This window comes from Polyodon spathula, chromosome 11 (assembly GCF_017654505.1).
Source record: "Polyodon spathula isolate WHYD16114869_AA chromosome 11, ASM1765450v1, whole genome shotgun sequence".
Taxonomy (NCBI): Eukaryota; Metazoa; Chordata; class Actinopteri; order Acipenseriformes; family Polyodontidae; genus Polyodon; species Polyodon spathula.
The window spans coordinates 315107-338872 of NC_054544.1; the positions used below are offsets into that span (position 1 = coordinate 315107).

The 23766-nt window shown below is 43.3% G+C and overlaps 1 protein-coding gene across 3 annotated transcripts in view; it reads left to right on the forward strand.

Moving 5' to 3' along the window:
* Positions 1-23766, forward strand: part of LOC121323398 (semaphorin-5B-like) — a 103173-nt gene that overhangs the window by 36398 nt on the left and 43009 nt on the right. For 2 of the 3 annotated variants that reach the window (XM_041264442.1, XM_041264445.1), the window contains exon 2: positions 16804-17016. In XM_041264442.1, the coding sequence (XP_041120376.1) occupies positions 16857-17016 (160 nt within the window). In that variant the 5' untranslated portion in view covers positions 16804-16856. Of the gene's footprint in view, positions 1-9126; positions 9203-16803; positions 17017-23766 lie in introns of those variants that run through there. The other variant, XM_041264443.1, reaches the window with a different exon arrangement.

A 23766-nucleotide genomic window follows, 5' to 3' on the forward strand; every position in this document is an offset into this window, starting at 1 on the left:
ATTCATGAAACTGTTGTAAAGGAGGTAAAAGGAGGTGATCAAGCCAAGTGATTTAAGGGGGTTGGCATTTTGATGACAACCCACACTTGGCCTTTCCCCACTACCTGGCCTCATTGCCCATCTCCTTTTAAACTACTATACAGCACCACCAACACGTAAGCATTTACACCAACACCACCTGCTGGGCAGGTTAAACATTACACCATAAACAGTGTAATCAATTTTTCTTCCTTCAGCTGTGCTGTTTTTTTGTGAGTTTTTTGCATGTTTGCCCTTGTGAGGATTTCCGTATGTAATTGTAATATAACACGTTTCCATTCCACAGAGCTGTGTTAATGTCCTCTTAAAAGTTGAAGTTGAAAAATGATTCCCAGTCTTGACTAGCAGAAGTGTGCAGGGGAGGGGGGCTTTGTTTTAATGTAGCTCTAAATTGTGGTGCAGACCGGTATTCGTTAGCTCCGGGCCGTGCAGTGTGCATCACTGTTAAAACAGATGATGATGTGACACTTGCTGGGATGATGTGGAGATGGGAATGGCTATTTATTACCTAGTAAATGGTTTTGTTCTGTGGCACCAGTGATTATTTCAGTCATTCTAATGAAATGGATCAATCTGGAGTCTGGCAGGTGAAACGCCAGAACTAGATTTCCTTGCAGCATCTCCATCCTTTTTATGGTTGCCAGCCTCACTCTGTCTCAATGTTTGTTTGCTTCTTTCTATTTCTCTCTCCCAGGGAATGTGTAACAGTTATGGGTGTAAAGATCAGTGCTCTTGTTGGTATTCTGACAATTGATGAATAAACCAAGTGATAGAATAAGATCTCCTGTTCCCCTCTATTGATACTGCAGGGAGCATGTAGCTCACAGGCATTGGAACAGAATGAAACACTTTTCAAACAGGTTTGAAAGCATTAGAGCAGATACAGTGTAAAGTTATGTTGAGTTATAGTTACCTGTCTCTCTCACTCATCTCTTTTTAAACCATTATACAGCACCACCAACATCTCTCTCTCTCTCTCTCTCTCTCTCTCTCTCTCTCTCTCTCTCTCTCTCTCTCTCTCTCTCTCTCTCTCTCTCCTCTCTCTCTCTACCCATAACAACAAGCTCTCTGTGCAGGTCATTAAATAAAATACCATAACCATTCCCCCCTTTCCCCTCGCACCCTACTTTCCTCTCCCCCTTCCCTCCCCCCCCCTTCCTTTTTCCTCTCGCCTCATCTAATCAAAGATGTTTAGACAAATCTACCAGGGGGTTTTGTGACTAACGTGACTTAATAGACACTGTGACGAGTGAATAAAAAAAAAAAAAAAAAAAATGTATTATATATATATATATATATATATATATATATATATATATATATATATTATATATATATATATATATATAATTACACACACACACACACACACACACAGAAGAGCCAACTACCCGACACTTCAGTATGTTTACATACCTTTGTCAAGGGAAAGTGTGTTTGAAAACAAACGGTGGAGGTGCTTGTAGGCTTCTGGTGTCATGATGTGTGTGTGTATGCAGGTGGAGAGTGTCAGTGTGTGTGTATGAGGGTTTAGAGTGTGTGTGTGTGCGCGCAGGTGGAGAGTGTTAGTGTGTGTGTGCAGGTGGAGAGTGTCAGTGTGTGTGTATGAGGGTTTAGAGTGTGTGTGTATTAGGGTGGAGAGTGTCAGAGTGTGTGTGTATTAAGGTGGAGAGTGTCAGTATGTGTATATGAGGGTTTAGAGTGTGTGTGTGTATTAGGGTGGAGAGTGTGTGTATGCAGGTGGAGAGTGTCAGTGTGTGTGTATGAGGGTTTAGAGTGTGTGTGTATTAGGGTGGAGAGTGTCAGTGTGTGTGTATGAGGGTTTAGAGTGTGTGTGTATTAGGGTGGAGAGTGTGTGTATGCAGGTGGAGAGTGTCAGTGTGTGTGTATGAGGGTTTAGAGTGTGTGTGTATTAGGGTGGAGAGTGTCAGTGTGTGTGTATTAGGGTGGAGAGTGTGTGTATGCAGGTGGAGAGTGTCAGTGTGTGTGTATGAGGGTTTAGAGTGTGTGTGTATTAGGGTGGAGAGTGTCAGTGTGTGTATATGAGGGTTTAGAGTGTGTGTGTATTAGGGTGGAGAGTGTCAGTGTGTGTGTATGAGGGTTTAGAGTGTGTGTGTATTAGGGTGGAGAGTGTCAGTGTGTGTGTGAGGGTTTAGAGTGTGTGTGTATTAAGGTGGAGAGTGTCAGTATGTGTATATGAGGGTTTAGAGTGTGTGTGTATTAGGGTGGAGAGTGTCAGTGTGTGTGTATATGAGGGTTTAGAGTGTGTGTGTATTAGGGTGGAGAGTGTGTGTGTGCAGGTGGAGAGTGTCAGTGTGTGTGTATGAGGGTTTAGAGTGTGTGTGTATTAAGGTGGAGAGTGTCAGTATGTGTATATGAGGGTTTAGAGTGTGTGTGTGTGCAGGTGGAGAGTGTCAGTGTGTGTGTATTAGGGTGGAGAGTGTCAGTGTGTGTGTATGAGGGTTTAGAGTGTGTGTGTGTATTAGGGTGGAGAGTGTGTGTGTGCAGGTGGAGAGTGTCAGTGTGTGTATGAGGGTTTAGAGTGTGTGTGTGCAGGTGGAGAGTGTCAGTGTGTGTGTGTATTAGGGTGGAGAGTGTCAGTGTGTGTGTGTATGAGGGTTTAGAGTGTGTGTGTGTGCGCGCAGGTGGATAGTGTTAGTGTGTGTGTGCAGGTGGAGAGTGTCAGTGTGTGTGTATGAGGGTTTAGAGTGTGTGTGTATTAGGGTGCAGAGTGTCAGTGTGTGTGTGTATGAGGGTTTAGAGTGTGTGTGTGTGCGCGCAGGTGGATAGTGTTAGTGTGTGTGTGCAGGTGGAGAGTGTCAGTGTGTGTGTGTATGAGGGTTTAGAGTGTGTGTGTGTGTGTGTGCGCAGGTGGCGAGTGTTAGTGTGTGTGTGTATGTGCAGGTGGCGAGTGTTAGTGTGTGTGTGCAGGTGGAGAGTGTCAGTGTGTGTGTGTATGAGGGTTTAGAGTGTGTGTGTATTAGGGTGGAGAGTGTCAGTGTGTGTGTATGAGGGTTTAGAGTGTGTGTGTGTGTGTGCACAGGTGGCGAGTGTTAGTGTGTGTGTGCAGGTGGAGAGTGTCAGTGTGTGTGTGAGTGCATGTGTATATACAGGTGGAGAGTGTCAGTGTGTGTGTGTGTGTGTGTGCAGGTGGAGAGAGTGTGTATGAGTGCATGTGTATATACAGGGGGAGAGTGTCAGTGTGTGTATGAGAGGTGGTTGTAGATAAGGAAGTTGAGCATTGGTACACAAATTGAGGCAGTTCAAAGTTCTTCAGGATTAGAAATCGTCAACAGTATAATTTGGTTTGATGCAGAATGCACTGGCTAGGTTAGGTAGCAGGAAATGGATGAGATGTTTGTGTGCTGATTTGAATCCAGCTAACCCCAGTCTCCTGCTATAAAAACAGCTGGAGCTGACTGAGAGGTTTCAATCCCAGGCCTGCCCCTGGGATCGCAGCAGCGACCGCTTGCTGATGGATTCCAGGGTTGGGGAGCCGTCGGGAGACAGGATTAATAACAGCTAGTGTAACACCTGCCTACTTATTACATCCAGCCCACACTGTTTTATTGGCCACCCTTTGCCTTAATAACAGCCTCACAAACACGAGGCATTCAGTTAACAAGTTTCAGCAAGAAATCACCCAACATGTCTTCCCAGCTCTTCTGCAGCAATTCTCAGAGATGTAGGGCACTTGTGGGTAGCTTTGCTTTGACTCTTCTGTCCAGTTTGTCCCATACAAGTTCTATGGGATTGAGGTCTGGAGACTGGGCAGGCCAGGTCATTAGATTGAGTGGTCCTTCACTTTCCTTCTTCACCAGATAGTTCTTGCACAACTTTGAGGTGCGTTTCAGGTCATTATCTTGCTGAAGAATGAAGGACTGCCCAACTAGCTGTAATCCTGATGGAATGGCAAATATTTCAAATTTTGACTCGTCGGTCCATAAGACCGACTTCCGCTTCTCAAACATTCAGTTTCTGTGTTGTTTGACCCAGGCAAGTCTCTTCCTCTTATTGGTTTCCTCTCAATGGTTTCTTTGCAGCAATTCTTCCAGTTAGGCCAGCTTCACGCAATCTCCTCTGAACAGTTGATGTTGAAACATCTGTACTTCTAGTAGCATTTAGCTGAGCTTGTATTTCAGGGGCAGTTAATCGCCGGTTTCACAGACTTGTGACTCGAATAAACTTGTTCTCCGATTCTGTCACCCTTGGCCTGCCTGACCTTGTTTGGTCCTCATGAGTGCCAGTTTCTGCAAATCGTTTGGTTTTGGCCACAGCAGTTACAGACACTTGTAAAGTTCTTGCGATTTGTCTTAAAGATTGACTTTCATTTCTTAAAGTAATTACAGACTGTCTTTTTTCTTTGCTTAACTCAGCGTATTTTGCCATTTTCTGCTCCCTTACATTCAGGAATGGCAAACTTGTGCCTATGCTACCTATATTTATAGTAATCATGGACCCTCACCTGTTAACAATAATTGGTGACAAAGGGTTAATTAGGTAACGTGCTAGTTAACTCAGAGAACATCTAGCAAAGACACTTTTATACTTAGACCAGTGTTCTAAAACCATGTTATACACATTTCAGAATTTTAACTGACTTGGGCTTCAGACTGAAATCCCCTTGCTTTGGGTGACCATTTCATGAAATTGGTGAATGCAGTTCACTTATGATTATCAGCCTATATAAGTACACGTATCATATAATGAAATATTAAGTGTTTATAGACAAGTTTGTACAGTTAAAGCATAGGTAATCATGAAAAACCTGGTTTCAAGCAGGTGTACTCAAACTTTTGACTGGTACTGTGTGTGTGTGTGTGTGTGTGTGTGTGTGTGTGTATATATATATATATATATATATATATATATATATATATATATATATATATATATATATATATACACACACACACACACACACACACAGCTCTGGGAAAAAATTAAGAGACCACTGCAAAATTATCAGTTTCTCTGGTTATACTATTTATAGGTATGTGTTTGGGTAAAATGAACATTTTTGTTTTATTCTATAAACTACTGACAACATTTCTCCCAAATTCCAAATAAATGCTCTAAATGACAATATTTTTATTTGCAGAAAATGACAACTGGTCAAAATAACAAAAAAGATGCAGTGTTGTCAGACCTCGAATAATGCAAAGAAAATAAGTTCATATTCATTTTTAAACAACACAATACTAATGTTTTAACTTAGGAAGAGTTCAGAAATCAATATTTGGTGGAATAACCCTGATTTTTCAATCACAGCTTTCATGCGTCTTGGCATGCTCTCCACAAGTCTTTCAAATTGATGTCGGGTGACTTTATGCCACTCCTGGTGCAAAAATTCAAGCAGCTCGGCTTTGTTTGATGGCTTGTGACCATCCATCTTCCTCTTGATCACATTCCAGAGGTTTTCAATGGGGTTCAGGTCTGGAGATTGGGCTGGCCATGACAGGGTCTTGATCTGGTGGTCCTCCATCCACACCTTGTTTGACCTGGCTGTGTGGCATGGAGCATTGTCCTGCTGGAAAAACCAATCCTCAGAGTTGGGGAACATTGTCAGAGCAGAAGGAAGCAAGTTTTCTTCCAGGACAACCTTGTACTTGGCTTGATTCATGCGTCCTTGACAAAGACAAATCTGCCCGATTCCAGCCTTGCTGAAGCACCCCCAGATCATCACCGATCCTCCACCACATTTCACAGTGGGTGCGAGACACTGTGGCTTGTAGACCTCTCCAGGTCTCCGTCTAACCATTAGACGACCAGGTGTTGGGCAAAGCTGAAAATTGGACTCGTCAGAGAAGATGACCTTACTCCAGTCCTCTACGGTCCAATCCTTATGGTCTTTTGCAAACCTCAGCCTGGCTCTTCTTTGCTTCTCATTGATGAAGGGCTTTTTTCTAGCTTTGCATGACTTCAGCCCTGCCCCTAGGAGCCTGTTTCGAACCGTCCTCGCCGTGCACTTCACCCCAGCTGCCGTTTGCCATTCTTTTTGTAGGTCACTTGATGTCATCCTACGGTTGCTGAGTGACATTCGAATGAGTTGGCGGTCATCCCGGTCAGTGGAGAGTCGTTTTCGCCCTCTGCCGGTCTGTAGCTTTGTTGTCCCCAGTGTGTGCTGCTTGACCTTGTTCTTATGAACCGCCGTCTTTGAAATTTTAAGGATGGAAGCAACCCGATGCTCACTGTATCCCTCTGCCAGTAAAGCCAGAATTGAACCCTTCTTTTCCTCACTCAAAACTTTCCTTTTCAACTCTTTGGGCATGGTCAATAGTTATTTTTTGATTCCAATTACTTTTGAGGTACTACTAGCACTGTTTTGCCATCCAGCTGGTCCTATTGCAAGAGGATAGTGATGACCACAGGAGTGGTTTTTATACTTTTCCTCGTTAAATAAGATTTGGTTCAGGTGATCCCCTAATCAGTACCTCATTCAGTAGAATGAGGTGTGCCTGTGTTGGAATTCAACAGACACTGGAATGGAATGGCTGCCATACATGTAGAGATGCTGATTTAAGAAAAATTTGCAGTGGTCTCTTAATTTTTTCCAGAGCTATATATATATATAAAATATAATTATTATATATATTATATTTATATTTATATTTTGTACATCAAGAAGTTGAGAAGCGCCGTTGAACATTTTCGAGTTGGTTCACCGTAAAACTCAACCAAGTGGTTTCTTTTAAATTAAATAAAAATTAATCTATAAAAATTAGATATTTTATATCCATATATATATATATATATATATGTATGTAATATATATATGATATATATATATATATATATATATATATATATATATATATATCAAATCTATTATTATTATTTTTATGCATGAATTGCTTAAAAAAAATATCCATGGCTGTTACAAAGACATTTATTTGCCCTCTTTCCTCATTCCAGTATTTGAATGTTTAGTGTTAACTCGCTCAAGTTGAATGCTAAACCACCTAATTTGTATCCCTGTATCTCTCTGTTCAACCTTAATTAACGCTGTAATGAAAAGTTTATGGCAGACCAGCAGCTGAATGTGTGGACAGAATTCCTCATGGCTTTGGCTCGCAGTCCCTGCCACATGCGGGCCAAAAATCAACCATTTACATGGAAATCAGTTGCCGCAAATGAGAATTAAGACTAGACTAACTGAAGCCTAGAGCCATTCTAAAAACCTGTCTCCTCACAGTTCTCTTCGTAGTTCTTCACACAATGCGTTTGCAATTCCAGCCTGGCTGGCTTCATCGCCAGGAATTAATCCGAAGTGTAAACATGGGAGATATCTTTGTTCAATCTTGGATTCATGGAGGAGCGCTTTCTGAACTTGTTTAGTGAAGAACACACACACGTCTCAACAGAACGCTGTGTCTGAACTTTAGTGAAGAAGACACACACACACGTCTCAACAAAACGCTGGATGTCTTCTGCCAATTCAAGCACATCCTCCAGTGAGGTTCACCCGGCCAGCTGAAGATCATTATCTTTGTTTTTTGATTGTTTCAAAAGTGTTGGTCTAACTGTTATTCGAAGCCATCGCAGATCCTTTATTATAATGCTTCAAAGAATTGGGAATAGATTAGGCTTGTACTAATTATTTATCTTCCTTTGTGCAGTAATTCTATCCCAGATAGAAAACGTGTGCTCAGTATATATGTACAAAAGGTTTGTAGAGCTGTAACCAAGGGATTATACATTCAGCTGGGTATTTCTCTTTTCTTTTTCTTTTGTTTCTTAAGGAAAGTTGTGTTTATCAACTTCAATCTTTTGATTTGAAACGATACAATGAAAGCAATGGGAGCTGACAGCCCCAGGATTGGGGGTGCCTGGAGCCGTGCTTGCAGCAGCATGCCAGAGCCTTTTAGATTAGCTCAGTATGAGGGAGGGGCTGACCCTGGATCAGTCAAAGAAACCGGAACGGAGGTCACTGGCAAAACGATAGCAGTCATATTCTGGAGCAGCAAATTACCACTAGAAAGCAATACAAGTCTTACAACAAGAATGCATATAAAACACAGTGGTCAACGAAAGCAAGCAGCTCTGCTTGGGGATTGTACTTGCTTCTGCTGTTGGACAGTGTCTGATTCTCCTTTTTAATTTAGATGTACGTTTTTGCCATGAATTCAGACCAATCTGTTTCCAATAAAAACAGTGCTTCTGTTATTGTCAGACTATTGCACTGGCAGTATCAATCAAGTTGTGTTTGTTATTGAATTCTGCTGATTTGCTGTACTTATTGAGCTTTTCGGGAATGTTTTTCACAGTCTTGGGCTCTTGTGAAGTTCTCCTAAAGCATCTTGATAACTATCAACTCCAGGGTGTTTCTGCAGCTCACTTTATTGAGCGGCTGACACCGGGGCTCAGCCTCCCAGGCTAGTGCTTCAATTGAGTTCCGGAACTAAGAAGACAAGAATGATGAAACAGACACTTCCAGAGCGTTATTTCAGTGAGACAATTGGGGGGTTTGTTTATGGGAGTTTTAGATTGTTATGTTAATTAGCTGATGATTCCTTATTTCAGGTTGTCAAGGCAGAAGGTTCAAAAACATGCATTTCCCTGAGATGTTGGCAAGAGTCACTGTTTCCGTGTGATGTTTGTGTGACCTATTGACAGCCATTTTAGCACGTTGTTCATAAAAAATACCAGCCATTCAAGTGAGCTTTCTAAAGGCACATTGTGACACCGGGCGTCAAAACGTCAAATGTGATCCTTTTTTTTTCTTGTCTTGGAGTGTGTGCAGCTCACATCTGCACAGCAATCCCAGTGAAAGGGACTTGTATTACATTGCTGTATTTCCAAACAGACTTTTGTGAGATGTTGTGAAGCTAAAGTATTGAGAGAAATTATGCATGGTAAATTTAATGATGACCATTTCAGGCAGCAGTCTGAGTGAATGCCAATGGAGTCAATAGGTGTCTGGAGAATAAGTTAACGGTCATTATACAGAGTGTGTGTGAGGTTGGGGGAGGGAAGTCTGTCTTTCTCACTCCTCTCTCTCTCACTGCACTTCAAATTAGGGGTGGGACAGAGTGTCTTGTTGAAAGGAACCTGGATCTCTCCCACACACACACGGACTAACACATAGTGGAGTCTCTCTCAGTGCTGAAAGTCTGCAGTAAAGTACAGTCCTGGAAACCTATTCACCAGATATGCAGTGCAGGTAAAAAGCATAATTGTTAGAATTATTATTGGCTTATATATTTTTTTCTAGTTTAGTTTTTTTTTTTTTTTTTTTAAGTTTGGGTTTGCAGAGTAATTCTGAATGAAGGACAGCAGTGTAAGTTCCTGAGTTGCTGTTCAGTTTTGTAGTTGTGTGTGTGTGATCTGATGTGTGATCGAGAGGGAAAGACTTGCTGCTACTTGGTTAGCTATTACTTATTTAACATTTACGATTGTGCTGTTGTGTTTCTGAGGTGAGTTTCTTAGAGTTTCTGTTCGCTAGTTTACCAGCCTAACCCTTTTATTCTTCATGTTCAGCCTGGTCTGGGGTGCAGCAGAACTCTCAATTCATGTTTGCAAAACATTAGATCTGATTTAGAAACCTATGTAAACTAGCGGCAGCTGTTGAGCGTTTCTTGCCAACATGCAGACTGTGTCGTCCCTGCACAGGTGTGTGGTTAGTATTCAGGTTGCATTAGTGATAATGACAGGGTCTAGCAAGGTAAGTGTGCTGCTGATTAACAGACTGTGTCGTCCCTGCACAGGTGTGTGGTTAGTATTCAGGTTGCATTAAGGATAATGACAGGGTCTAGCAAGGTAAGTGTGCTGCTGATTAACAGACTGTGTCGTCCCTGCACAGGTGTGTGGTTAGTATTCAGGTTGCATTAGTGATAATGACAGGGTCTAGCAAGGTAAGTGTGCTGCTGATTAACAGACTGTGTCGTCCCTGCACAGGTGTGTGGTTAGTATTCAGGTTGCATTAAGGATAATGACAGGGTCTAGCAAGGTAAGTGTGCTGCTGATTAACAGACTGTGTCGTCCCTGCACAGGTGTGTGGTTAGTATTCAGGTTGCATTAAGGATAATGACAGGGTCTAGCAAGGTAAGTGTGCTGCTGATTAACAGACTGTGTCGTCCCTGCACAGGTGTGTGGTTAGTATTCAGGTTGCATTAGTGATAATGACAGGGTCTAGCAAGGTAAGTGTGCTGCTGATTAACAGACTGTGTCGTCCCTGCACAGGTGTGTGGTTAGTATTCAGGTTGCATTAATGATAATGACTGGGTCTAGCAAGGTAAGTGTGCTGCTGATTAACAGACTGTGTCGTCCCTGCACAGGTGTGTGGTTAGTATTCAGGTTGCATTAAGGATAATGACAGGGTCTAGCAAGGTAAGTGTGCTGCTGATTAACAGACTGTGTCGTCCCTGCACAGGTGTGTGGTTAGTATTCAGGTTGCATTAAGGATAATGACTGGGTCTAGCAAGGTAAGTGTGCTGCTGATTAACAGACTGTGTCGTCCCTGCACAGGTGTGTGGTTAGTATTCAGGTTGCATTAGTGATAATGACAGGGTCTAGCAAGGTAAGTGTGCTGCTGATTAACAGACTGTGTCGTCCCTGCACAGGTGTGTGGTTAGTATTCAGGTTGCATTAAGGATAATGACAGGGTCTAGCAAGGTAAGTGTGCTGCTGATTAACAGACTGTGTCGTCCCTGCACAGGTGTGTGGTTAGTATTCAGGTTGCATTAAGGATAATGACTGGGTCTAGCAAGGTAAGTGTGCTGCTGATTAACAGACTGTGTCGTCCCTGCACAGGTGTGTGGTTAGTATTCAGGTTGCATTAAGGATAATGACAGGGTCTAGCAAGGTAAGTGTGCTGCTGATTAACAGACTGTGTCGTCCCTGCACAGGTGTGTGGTTAGTATTCAGGTTGCATTAGTGATAATGACAGGGTCTAGCAAGGTAAGTGTGCTGCTGATTAACAGACTGTGTCGTCCCTGCACAGGTGTGTGGTTAGTATTCAGGTTGCATTAATGATAATGACAGGGTCTAGCAAGGTAAGTGTGCTGCTGATTAACAGACTGTGTCGTCCCTGCACAGGTGTGTGGTTAGTATTCAGGTTGCATTAAGGATAATGACAGGGTCTAGCAAGGTAAGTGTGCTGCTGATTAACAGACTGTGTCGTCCCTGCACAGGTGTGTGGTTAGTATTCAGGTTGCATTAGTGATAATGACAGGGTCTAGCAAGGTAAGTGTGCTGCTGATTAACAGACTGTGTCGTCCCTGCACAGGTGTGTGGTTAGTATTCAGGTTGCATTAAGGATAATGACAGGGTCTAGCAAGGTAAGTGTGCTGCTGATTAACAGACTGTGTCGTCCCTGCACAGGTGTGTGGTTAGTATTCAGGTTGCATTAGTGATAATGACAGGGTCTAGCAAGGTAAGTGTGCTGCTGATTAACAGACTGTGTCGTCCCTGCACAGGTGTGTGGTTAGTATTCAGGTTGCATTAAGGATAATGACAGGGTCTAGCAAGGTAAGTGTGCTGCTGATTAACAGACTGTGTCGTCCCTGCACAGGTGTGTGGTTAGTATTCAGGTTGCATTAAGGATAATGACAGGGTCTAGCAAGGTAAGTGTGCTGCTGATTAACAGACTGTGTCGTCCCTGCACAGGTGTGTGGTTAGTATTCAGGTTGCATTAAGGATAATGACTGGGTCTAGCAAGGTAAGTGTGCTGCTGATTAACAGACTGTGTCGTCCCTGCACAGGTGTGTGGTTAGTATTCAGGTTGCATTAATGATAATGACAGGGTCTAGCAAGGTAAGTGTGCTGCTGATTAACAGACTGTGTCGTCCCTGCACAGGTGTGTGGTTAGTATTCAGGTTGCATTAGTGATAATGACTGGGTCTAGCAAGGTAAGTGTGCTGCTGATTAACAGACTGTGTCGTCCCTGCACAGGTGTGTGGTTAGTATTCAGGTTGCATTAGTGATAATGACTGGGTCTAGCAAGGTAAGTGTGCTGCTGATTAACAGATTGTGTCGTCCCTGCACAGGTGTGTGGTTAGTATTCAGGTTGCATTAGTGATAATGACTGGATCTAGCAAGGTAAATGTGCTGCTGATTAACAGATTGTGTCGTCCCTGCACAGGTGTGTGGTTAGTATTCAGGTTGCATTAGTGATAATGACAGGGTCTAGCAAGGTAAGTGTGCTGCTGATTAACAGACTGTGTCGTCCCTGCACAGGTGTGTGGTTAGTATTCAGGTTGCATTAGTGATAATGACTGGGTCTAGCAAGGTAAGTGTGCTGCTGATTAACAGACTGTGTCGTCCCTGCACAGGTGTGTGGTTAGTATTCAGGTTGCATTAGTGATAATGACTGGGTCTAGCAAGGTAAGTGTGCTGCTGATTAACAGATTGTGTCGTCCCTGCACAGGTGTGTGGTTAGTATTCAGGTTGCATTAGTGATAATGACTGGGTCTAGCAAGGTAAGTGTGCTGCTGATTAACAGACTGTGTCGTCCCTGCACAGGTGTGTGGTTAGTATTCAGGTTGCATTAGTGATAATGACTGGGTCTAGCAAGGTAAGTGTGCTGCTGATTAACAGACTGTGTCGTCCCTGCACAGGTGTGTGGTTAGTATTCAGGTTGCATTAAGGATAATGACAGGGTCTAGCAAGGTAAGTGTGCTGCTGATTAACAGACTGTGTCGTCCCTGCACAGGTGTGTGGTTAGTATTCAGGTTGCATTAGTGATAATGACTGGGTCTAGCAAGGTAAGTGTGCTGCTGATTAACAGACTGTGTCGTCCCTGCACAGGTGTGTGGTTAGTATTCAGGTTGCATTAAGGATAATGACAGGGTCTAGCAAGGTAAGTGTGCTGCTGATTAACAGACTGTGTCGTCCCTGCACAGGTGTGTGGTTAGTATTCAGGTTGCATTAAGGATAATGACAGGGTCTAGCAAGGTAAGTGTGCTGCTGATTAACAGACACTTATATTCCTGTCTTGGTTTTTTAATCCATCCACTTGTGATTTTTTTATTTTAATGAGCTGAGCAATCAAAAAAATAATTAGCTTGGGTGAGTTTCTACTGATGACGAAAAAGGAAACCTTGTTTGAGTTTGAGGAATAACTTCCCTGTTCTGCAGCATCCACCAGTGCTGCCCCAAATACGTAAGTGATTTACAAAAAAAATAAAATAATAAAAAAAAAAAAAACGAATAAGCCTCAGTTTGTAGCCATTATTTATAAATACCCTTTTCTGTTTCGGAATACCTGATCTACGACCAGCAGTCCCTGGAGGATTCTTGAATTTAATCAGGTTATGTAATTGATTCGGATGAGAACTGCATTAAGGTATAATGGGGTAGACTCCTTTTGGGTTTCAGAAGAACAGCCAACCATCTTAAGGTACAGCTCCTTATTTAAAAAAAAAAGCCATTGCCTGTTTATGACCCAAACAGAAGGAGTGCAAGTGAACTGACACCTTTCTCTTATGCAAACATAAAATAAAGTGGATTTCCACCCTGGAGATTCGAGCAACTGCAGCTTTGGAATTGAAATTAGGTTTTAGGACAAGGTTGCTGTGCTGGGTGCGTGTGTGGAATGCAGAGCTTGTGGAGGTTTGAGTTGTGGGGATGGGATCAGGAGCTGGGTTCTTTTGATTTGAGTTGTGGGGATGGGATCAGAGCTGGGTTCTTGTGATTTGATTTGAGTTGTGGGGATGGGATCAGGAGCTGGGTTCTGTTCATGTGATTTGAGTTGTGGGGATGGGATCAGAGCTGGGTTCTTGTGATTTTGAATTGTGTGGATGGGATCAGGAGCTTAGTTCTTCATGTGATTTGAGTTGTGGGGATGGGATCAGGAGCCGGGTTCTTGTGATTTGATTTGAGTTGTGGGGATGGGATCAGGAGCTGGGTTCTTTTGATTTGAGTTGTGGGGATGGGATCAGGAGCTGGGTTCTTTTGATTTGAGTTGTGGGGATGGGATCAGGAGCTGGGTTCTTGTGATTTGATTTGAGTTGTGGGGATGGGATCAGGAGCTGGGTTCTCTTCATGTGATTTGAGTTGTGGGGATGGGATCAGGAGCTGGGTTCTTGTGATTTTGAATTGTGTGGATGGGATCAGGAGCTGGGTTCTTATGATTTGATTTGAGTTGTGGGGATGGGATCAGGAGCTAGGTTCTTTTGATTTGAGTTGTGGGGATGGGATCAGGAGCTGGGTTCTTGTGATTTGAGTTGTGGGGATGGGATCAGGAGCTGGGTTCTTGTGATTTGAGTTGTGTGGAAGAGATATAAACAAAGTATTGTAGTGGTATTAGTCTCAGAATGGAAATTAGCAGTATTTGCGCTAAGCATTTCATATGAAAAGGGTGATGCACATGTCTGTGCTGTTTGGAGTGATGAGAGGCTTTCAACAGGACCTGGATCTACCTGGCTGAAGCGGTTTCATTTCAGTTTGTGGACGTATTGTACAGCTTGTTGCTCATGTATTCTGTACAGAGTGTTTGTGGGTATCACTGTGGTGGTCGTGCTGGAGATGTGTTTAGTTTTGTGGTTAACACTGTGGTGGTTGGGCTGAGGATGTGTTTAGTTTTGTGGGTATCACTGTGGTGATTGGGCTGGGGATGTGTTTAGTTTTGTGGGTATCACTGTGGTGGTTGGGCTGGGGATGTGTTTAGTTTTGTGGGTATCACTGTGGTGGTTGGGTTGGGGATGTGTTTAGTTTTGTGGGTATCACTGTGGTGGTTGGGCTGGGGATGTGTTTAGTTTTGTGGGTATCACTGTGGTGGTTGGGCTGGGGATGTGTTTAGTTTTGTGGGTATCACTGTGGTGGTTGGGTTGGGGATGTGTTTAGTTTTGTGGGTATCACTGTGGTGGTTGGGCTGGGGATGTGTTTAGTTTTGTGGGTATCACTGTGGTGGTTGGGCTGGGGATGTGTTTAGTTTTGTGGGTATCACTGTGGTGGTTGGGCTGGGGGTGTGCTTAGTTTTGTGGGTATCACTGTGGTGGTTGGGCTGGGGATGTGTTTAGTTTTGTGGGTATCACTGTGGTGGTTGGGCTGGGGATGTGTTTAGTTTTGTGGGTATCACTGTGGTGGTTGGGCTGGGGATGTGTTTAGTTTTGTGGGTATCACTGTGGTGGTTGGGCTGGAGATGTGCAGTTTAGTTTTGGGAGGCCTCTGTCGTGTTCACTATGGATCAGCCTGTAACCATGAGCACAACACTGAGCTTTCTGCCCTCGAGCCCCACCAGTTGAAATCTAGAATACTGCATTACATGATGTGCTGTCTGTATGCATGTGTACATTTGGGAAAACATACAAAATAAAAATAAAAATGTTGATGAATTGAAATATGTATAGGACCCCCCCCCCCCCCCCCCCCCCCCCCCCCCCCCCCCCCCTGACAACATGAATCGGTTTCAGTGATAATGGATTATTTACTAACATGCTCGATTTTGTTACTTTCCCGGGCTAATAATCTTTTATTGATTTTGTCAGTTAATTGGAGCAACACTAACCTAAGGCTCTCCTGCTGTGTTTTTTTGCAGTTGCTATTTTTTTCTTATTATAAGCTACATGTACTGTTGGATTTCCGAGTTAGTAGGACATTAGTTCATCATTAAACAAAATTGAATTGAAACTATAAGGATAAAAACTGGCAAACATCAAATAGGAGATTTTTTTCCCACCAGCTTTAATTTACCCCTGGAAAAAGTCATAGTGTTTTCAGATGTTTTAAGAACATAATAACATAAGAACATAAGAAAGTTTACAAACGAGAGGAGGCCATTCGGCCCATCTTGCTCGTTTGGTTGTTAGTAGCTTATTGATCCCAAAATCTCATCAAGCAGCTTCTTGAAGGATCCCAGGGTGTCAGCTTCAAGCCAGTTGAATTTAGTATCTATCTCTTACTTCTCCAGAGGGAAGTAACAGCAAGGGTGACCGCTGCTATGTTTGTTTTGTATAACCGCTGGGTGAAACGGGAATGAGAGGATAACGGGATCTGATTCCTACAAACAAATTCAAACCTTCCTGCTAAACTGCTCGGACAGCAAAGTAAGAGCCTGATACAGGATTGATAATGATAATGCTTCTCCTACATGTGCAGGAATCCTATTTAAGTGATGGCTTCAGTAATTCGAAAGTGCTTCAGGCCACACTTCCAGTTCTCAGATCAATACATTTTCTTTTTTTTTTTTAATTTAGTAATCACCAATGTTTTAATTTATTAGTTCTCCCAGTTTGGCATATCCAATTGTTTATAGGCTCAGCTTATCGCTACCAGCCCCCTGCTGACTCGGGAGCGATGAAGACAAACACACGCTGTCCTCTGAAGCGTGTTCTGCTTTTTTACACACTACAGACTCACTGTGCAGCCACCTCAGAGCTACAGCATCGGAGGACAACGCAGCTTACAGGCAAGCCCACAGGCACCCAGTCAGACTACAGGGGTCGCCGGTGCTCAGTGAGCCGAGCACACCCTGGCCGAGCTAAGCCCCCCCCCCCCGACGACGCTCGGCCAATTGTGGGCTGCCCCTGGGTGCTCCCGTCTACTATCAGCAATAGAATAGCCTGGACTCGAACTGGAGCCCTCCAGGCTATAGAACACATTGAGCACTTCACTCAGGGTGCCTTTGCCAGATGCGCCATTCGGGAGCCAGATCAATACATTTTCTAGCTGCCCATTTTCCATTTCCTTGGCTTAGGCAGTAAAAACTAAACTTCAAAAAAAGATGTAATGAATGAGGCTTTGGAAAGGAAGTTTGGAATATGTTGTAATTTTGCAGCAGATGTCCACAGTTTTGCTTTTTGTTTGTTTTTTTTCTTTCCTCAGGTGTCTCCCTAGGGCCTACCTTGGCAGCTAGTTGACCAGACGGCCCTTTCATCATGGCTGTGTCACGGCTGGAGGCCGTGTCCCTGTCTATGCCTGGTCTTCTCCTTCTCCTGAGCGTTCATCTCGCTGTCTCCCAGCATTCCCTCCCACCTCCTGGAGAGGAGCCTCAGCAGCAGTGTTCCAGGAGAGTGCACCCCGTCGTCTCTTACCAGGGTGAGGGCAGCAAGCCTGCTAATTAACATGGTCTGACTGCAGACCCAAGCACATGTCAGTCATGACCTGGCAGTCCAAGCTGGCTGTGCAGTTTAACAATGACAGGTTCTGAAGATACTGCTGCAGTTCTGGGTCCACAGCACATCTCATTCATGACAAGTAGATCAGTGCCATGCAGCGGATTGAAGTATATGCTGAAAATAAACATTGATGATACTGCCTGGCAAAACTGTTTTAGAAGTGTGCAAAGTTTTATTTATTTATTTATTTATTTTTTTTAATAACATTAATCCTGTAGAGAGCGCTTGACAAGACCACTGGGTGTACGCTGGTCTCAAAAGTGCTATCCCAGGGGTATACAAAGTATAGATTTCATCACAATGTCTGCTTTTTGCAATAGTATTGTCTATTATCAATGAGCAATAAGAAGCCTGCTGTTTCACACCCTCATTTTTATTTCTATTCTTTTCAGTAAAACGATACAGGCGCTGTGCATTCTCCATGCTGTTAAGGAGTTCTGTTTTCTTATTCTTTCCCGTCCCTCATATGGTACCCTGAGGCCTGCTCTAGTGTGCCAGCCACCATCCATCTCAGCATTATCTGAATCACAACTGGGTCATGCTGACTGTGTGTCGGGTGCTACCTTTGGCATAGCCAGCTGCCATGAGGCTGAGAGACTTGCCAGAAGTAATAGGAGCCTTCCAAGTGCTATCATATCCTGCTTGTAGCGTTGCCTTTGTATTGCATTTCCCTTAATGGAAGTAGACTCTCCACATGGCCAGGGAATTGCAGCATGATATCAATGACTTTACATGACTGGTGAATTCTTATAAAAAAAAACTAAACATTCTTGCTTAAACATGATTTTTAATTTTTTCATTGCGATTCTGAAACAGATCTGTGATACTGCAGATCGTGCCTTTGAATATACAGTTAGATTTATTAATTCACGAAAGACAATAGCAACGTACCTTGAGAGTTGGAACTAAAAATGCTGGGAGCACCATGAGTGTGGTATATTAATACTTTCGTTCATTTTTTCAGTGGTATTTGGACAGCATTGCCCTCTCAGCATTTCTAATGGGATACAATTGCTCTCTCAATCTGGCCTTTTCCAAGATTAAAAAGTCTTGCCTCTTTATCCCTGGGAAGAAGTGCTGCAATAGATTTGTATTCTCGAAAAAGTCTTCCTAAACACTGCTAATTGGGAGGGGGGCTATGGGAACAGATCTAATTAGCCAATGATAACAACAGTAATGCTTTTGTAACATTGTATCTGATAAGGGGCTGCCTGGCGTGGCTTGGCAGTGAGAGGGGACGTTGCTTGTTTGCTTGCTGGTTGATCTGTTATCCGTGATGATCCCTCCATTGGATGGCCTCTTTGATTATTTCTTGGGGGCGTTGGTCACAGGAATTGTAGCAGGCTGTCCTTTCCATGTTGGCAGGCTGCCTCTTGGAGAGGCTAATGGTTTACATGGGTTTGGAAATTGAGCTCCCTCTTGCTCCCAGAGAAAGTACTCTTCTTCTCCCAGGGCAGGCCTGTTGAATACTGTGTGCATGCAAACACTTGCCCAAGCTTGCCTGCTTGAAAGAAAGCCTCCCTATGGCATTGTTGGAAGACGGGTTGTGCTGTGAGTTCATGGAGGACAAGAGTGTGTTCTAGGCAGTAGTGAAGTCCTGTATTATTGAGTTCCTACCTGTAGTAAAGATCAGACACAGTGACTGACTCTGTACTCAGTGCTGTCATTAACATGAGGAGGTGTCGAGATGCCAGGACTGTATGCCTCTCTAGCTGTGTTGCTTGTGCATGCATTGGTACATTTGCACTGCAAGATGAAACATGTCATGCCTCCAGAAGTGCTTCAGCTAGTTCACCTGCATGAAGCTGTGTGTGGGGCAGAGAGGCAGGCGTGCTCACAGACACACAGCTTCCTATTTGTCATTACAATTCAGCAGTTGATTCCTTAGCCTGTTTTCATAATGTACTCTGTAATAATCAGACCCAACCCAGGGACCCAAGGCCTTGAGAAACTCGTATTGGCAAATGTACCTTTCCACAAGCAGCAGGCATGAAAGCACACACTTCAATCTCCTTGTGCATGTTGGGTTAATTGTACAAGACTATTGCATTAGGAGACTTTTCAGAATAGATTTTCTATTGTATTCTGTACAATCTGTGACGTTTGGGGAAATTCTAAATAAATAATGTGAACGTTTCAACTTACTATTGTAATTCAGACCTACACTTTTCAGATTACATCTCCACAAATTACTAGTCACTACGCACTTTCTTACCAAAGATAACTACAGCAACAATAATACATTCATTATCATTGTATTTTCAAATTCTGCAAGCAGCACTTGTAAAGATAGGGTAATCTGAAGCCAAATGGACTTGAATTTGCATAATCACTGCAAAGCAGCATTTTGGCTGTCTTTTGTATGAAATAAATGATTTATTTAAAAAGGCAGTGCTTTGCTTGGGCATATATTCATTTAATTTGTTGCTTTTCTGTAGCGAATGCACCATTTGCCTTTTCTTTTACTGTAGCACTTCTGCTACATAGAGAACCTGTAATTTTTTTTATATATATATATACACAGATATATATTAGGGATTGTGACGAAGTGCCCGCCCCTGTGTGTATTTTCTGTTATGTGTTGTGTGTTAATGTTGGTGTATAGTCATTGGTACACAGGATATAAACGGGTCTGTGTAACACGAGTGTTTAAAATGTATATTTGTATTTAGGCACGAGGATTGCACAGCACTTCACGTGCAAGTAAAAAGTAATAATATGTGAGCACGGGGAATTGCACTTTATTAATTCACGTGCAGTTGTACCGAGACCCCAGTTAAATGATTGATCGTCAGTCGAGTCTCGGTACGGCTGCATAAAAGCAGCATGTTTTCACTCACTCGGGGTTGTGTGTTCGGTGAGTGGAGAACGGGATTGGAGACGGAGGAAATAATAAGTATAATAATAACGTAAAGTAAAAGAAGCTCACCATGTTTTGTTTGGTCAGTTTTGTTTGTCTGTTTATTTTGGCGAATGTGCCGTGTCCTGTTTTTTGTATTGTTACAACCGTTTATTTTCTGCCTGTTTGTTTGTTTATTAAATGCTGAGCGAAAGCATTCGCTCCGCTCCACCAAACTCCACCTCTTGTTGTTTTATTTCCTGGCTCTGGTCTGACGCCACCCACTCCGGCCATCTTTGTGACAGGGATGTAATGAGTTAAACAATTAACCAGTAAATAAATTCATACCGTTTTTACATAAGTTAACCTATAATACAAATTGATAAAATGTGTCCGGCATTTTGTACTTAAAGTAACTCTCCATCAAAACGTGCTCTTTACGCACTGCCTCTGAACTCTGCAGCTCTGTTAATGGATTTTTTATTAAACGATATTTACATCCCTAATATGTATACTGTGTGTGTGTGTGTGTGTGTGTATATCTTATAGATATATAGTAGATATATATATTATATATATATATATATATAATATATATCTATATATAATATTATTCCATATCAGTCCAGCGACTTTAATTCAAGTAAGCATTTCTGAGAGTCGGTCAACCGTTAAAGATCTTTGCCCTCGGGAGCTATTAAGTGGGTTTGTTGTATTGAACACAAAGCCTGTTTTAATTCTGTCTAGCGAGTAATAAAGGGTTATCATTTATTGGCCTGGAATTTGCACGAGACACTCCGGCACCCCCCCATCTTCAAGCAGAGCTGGTTACGAATGCATTATTCTAGCTTCCCATATTGATGAAATCTGCATCACATTGAAGATCAGCATGAAGCCCCCTTGGGCATGTTTTAATAGAGGTTTTTATTCGTCTTTATTACATGCGATTTTGAATTGCAGCCCAAGTTTTACAAAGTGCCGAGTCTCCTGTGCACAATCAACCTCTTGTACTTCGCAAAGTGAAATACCTCATAAATGCATACAATGCAAACCCTTAGTTCAAAGTTAGGTTACTGTAAGTGAAGGGCAGTCCTGTCCTCTGTGGTTAGAACACTCATAACACTTGCTAAAGGCTGTTGTTGCTGGGTTCCAGCCCACTGCATTCAGATGCAGCACAGTCCATCGGCTACATTGCTGTGACACAATCTAGTAGCTTGTTACTTGCAATGCGGTTTCCCCTCTCGTGGGTAAAGGTAATGATGATCCAGCAAAGGAGTTACAGGACAGGAATTTAGAGAGGGAGTGTGCTTCACTGGAATATTGTGACACCAGCAAATGGATGTGTGTATTCTGATTGTGAAGGTTGCATGTTGTCACTCCAACCCATTGCATGCAGAAGCCGACAAGTTTGCTTTGACAGCATTTATATTGCAGCTGATTGAACAGACCCATTCTATCTGAAGGGATCAATGGTAGAGTTGAGCACCACAAATAAATGGCTGTAGAACTAAAATGCATGGTGTTGTGGTGGATTAATCTATTAGCCCTATACAGTATGTGGCTTCATCCTTCCACAAGACTAGCACAAGTCTTACAGGAGGACGGAGGAAGGGCAGGGAACCTGTAAATTACAATATTGATTACAGTAGAGCTGCAAATGTGTGTGAGGTGCTCATACTGAGCGTGCATGGCTGAGTGTGTGAGGTGCTCATACTGAGTGTGCAGGCTGAGTATGGGGTGCTCATACTGAGTGTGTGAGGTGCTCATACTGAGTGTGCAGGCTGAGTGTGGGGTGCTCATACTGAGTGTGCAGGCTGAGTATGGGGTGCTCATACCGAGTGTGTGAAGTACTCATACTGAGTGTGTGAGGTGCTCATACTGAGCGTGCATGGCTGAGTGTGTGAGGTGCTCATACTGAGTGTGCAGGCTGAGTATGGGGTGCTCATACTGAGTGTGTGAAGTACTCATACTGAGTGTGTGAGGTGCTCATACTGAGTGTGCAGGCTGAGTGTGGGGTGCTCATACTGAGTGTGCAGGCTGAGTATGGGGTGCTCATACCGAGTGTGTGAAGTACTCATACTGAGTGTGTGAGGTGCTCATACTGAGTGTGCAGGCTGAGTATGGGGTGCTCATACTGAGTGTGTGAAGTACTCATACTGAGTGTGTGAGGTGCTCATACTGAGTGTGCAGGCTGAGTGAGGGGTGCTCATACTGAGTGTGCAGGCTGAGTATGGGGTGCTCATACCGAGTGTGTGAAGTACTCATACTGAGTGTGTGAGGTGCTCATACTGAGTGTGCAGGCTGAGTGTGGGGTTCTCATACTGAGTGTGCAGGCTGAGTGTGGGGTGCTCATACTGAGTGTGTGAAGTACTCATACTGAGTGTGTGAGGTGCTCATACTGAGTGTGTGAGGTGCTTATACTGAGTGTGCAGGCTGAGTGTGGGGTGCTCATACTGAGTGTGCAGGCTGAGTGTGGGGTGCTCATACTGAGTGTGTGAAGTACTCATGCCGAGTGTGTGAGGTGCTCATACGTTCTTGTGCATGGCTGAGTTGTGGTTGCTTTAACTGGGTGCAGTTTCAAACCGGCTTTCCCTTCCCTACTCCCCTAATGACCCTGCTTGCTCCTCTCAATTCACATGGTTCCTTCATTGATCTTTGCTGTCAGCCCTTTCTACTCTTTCTTTTCATTACTTGAGTCTGACTCTGAATTCCAGCAGTCTCGTTGAAACCTCTGCTTTTTGTTTCAGAAATTCTCCCATCAATTTTTTAGATAGAATGTCCGTCCACGTGATTCGGTGTGGCCCTGTCTTCAGTGCCTGACCCATTCATACCTACTGAATGAAACACTATCAGTACTCTTTACTTATAGACCACTTCGTTATTAATCGGTAAAGTGAGTTTGTGCCACTTCTGTGAGTTCAAGAAGTGAACAGAAATGCATTTGAAGTTTATAGAAATGAGGTGTTAAGTGGGCTGAAGGGTTGTGACTGAAAGAGTCCAGCATCTTATTGAAGTGCTTTCTTTTTCATTAAGCTGAAGTGTGTATCTTAATAAGGAAACTGGGAGGTTGGTCCTGCCATGTGGTTTACATTGCGTTCTTCCCAGTCGATGGAGGGCTGTGGCAAAGTGGTTTGCAGGGTACAGGTGTAGGAGTGATGTGGTGCGCATGGAAGAGACCGACGGTGATAATCCAGTCAGAAAGGGTGCTTTATTTATGGTCCGTGTCTTGTGACATCAAAAAATAATCCCAGGCAATACACAGCAATGTGTATTGTACTGTATAATAATAATGGGTTGCAGTCCCAAATAATAAACACAGTTACTGTTGTATGCAAACACAGTCACCAATCCTGGGTGAGTGCTGTAGTGCTCGTGGTGCTAATATAGTTTATCGTGACACAAGTACAATGTTGTCTGGGTTAGTGCTGGCCTCTGACAACAGCTCTGGACCTGTTTAACCATCTACTAATAACAACAAAGAAGTAACAATTAGAAACAAACAAACAAAACACGTTTTACAACAAGGGTCCTTCCGGGTCGTTCCTTAACCATAAATGAAGGAACAGATCACAACGCTCCGTCCCCTATTTATACCATCATTCATGACCCCTTGGTAAACAGTTGCAGCCGCTATAATCTGCGGCTGCCACATCATTTCCCTTCCGGGTCGATGAGTTAGTGCACTGAAGCTCCGCCCCCTTTCTAGATGACAACTTCCTTTTAATCCGGGTAATGAATTGTCAGGCCAACCAGTCCAGGGTACTCTGTTCCCATTACTTAGCGCCCTCACAGGTCGGGAGGGAGATTTACCACCAAGAATCATTCTATTTC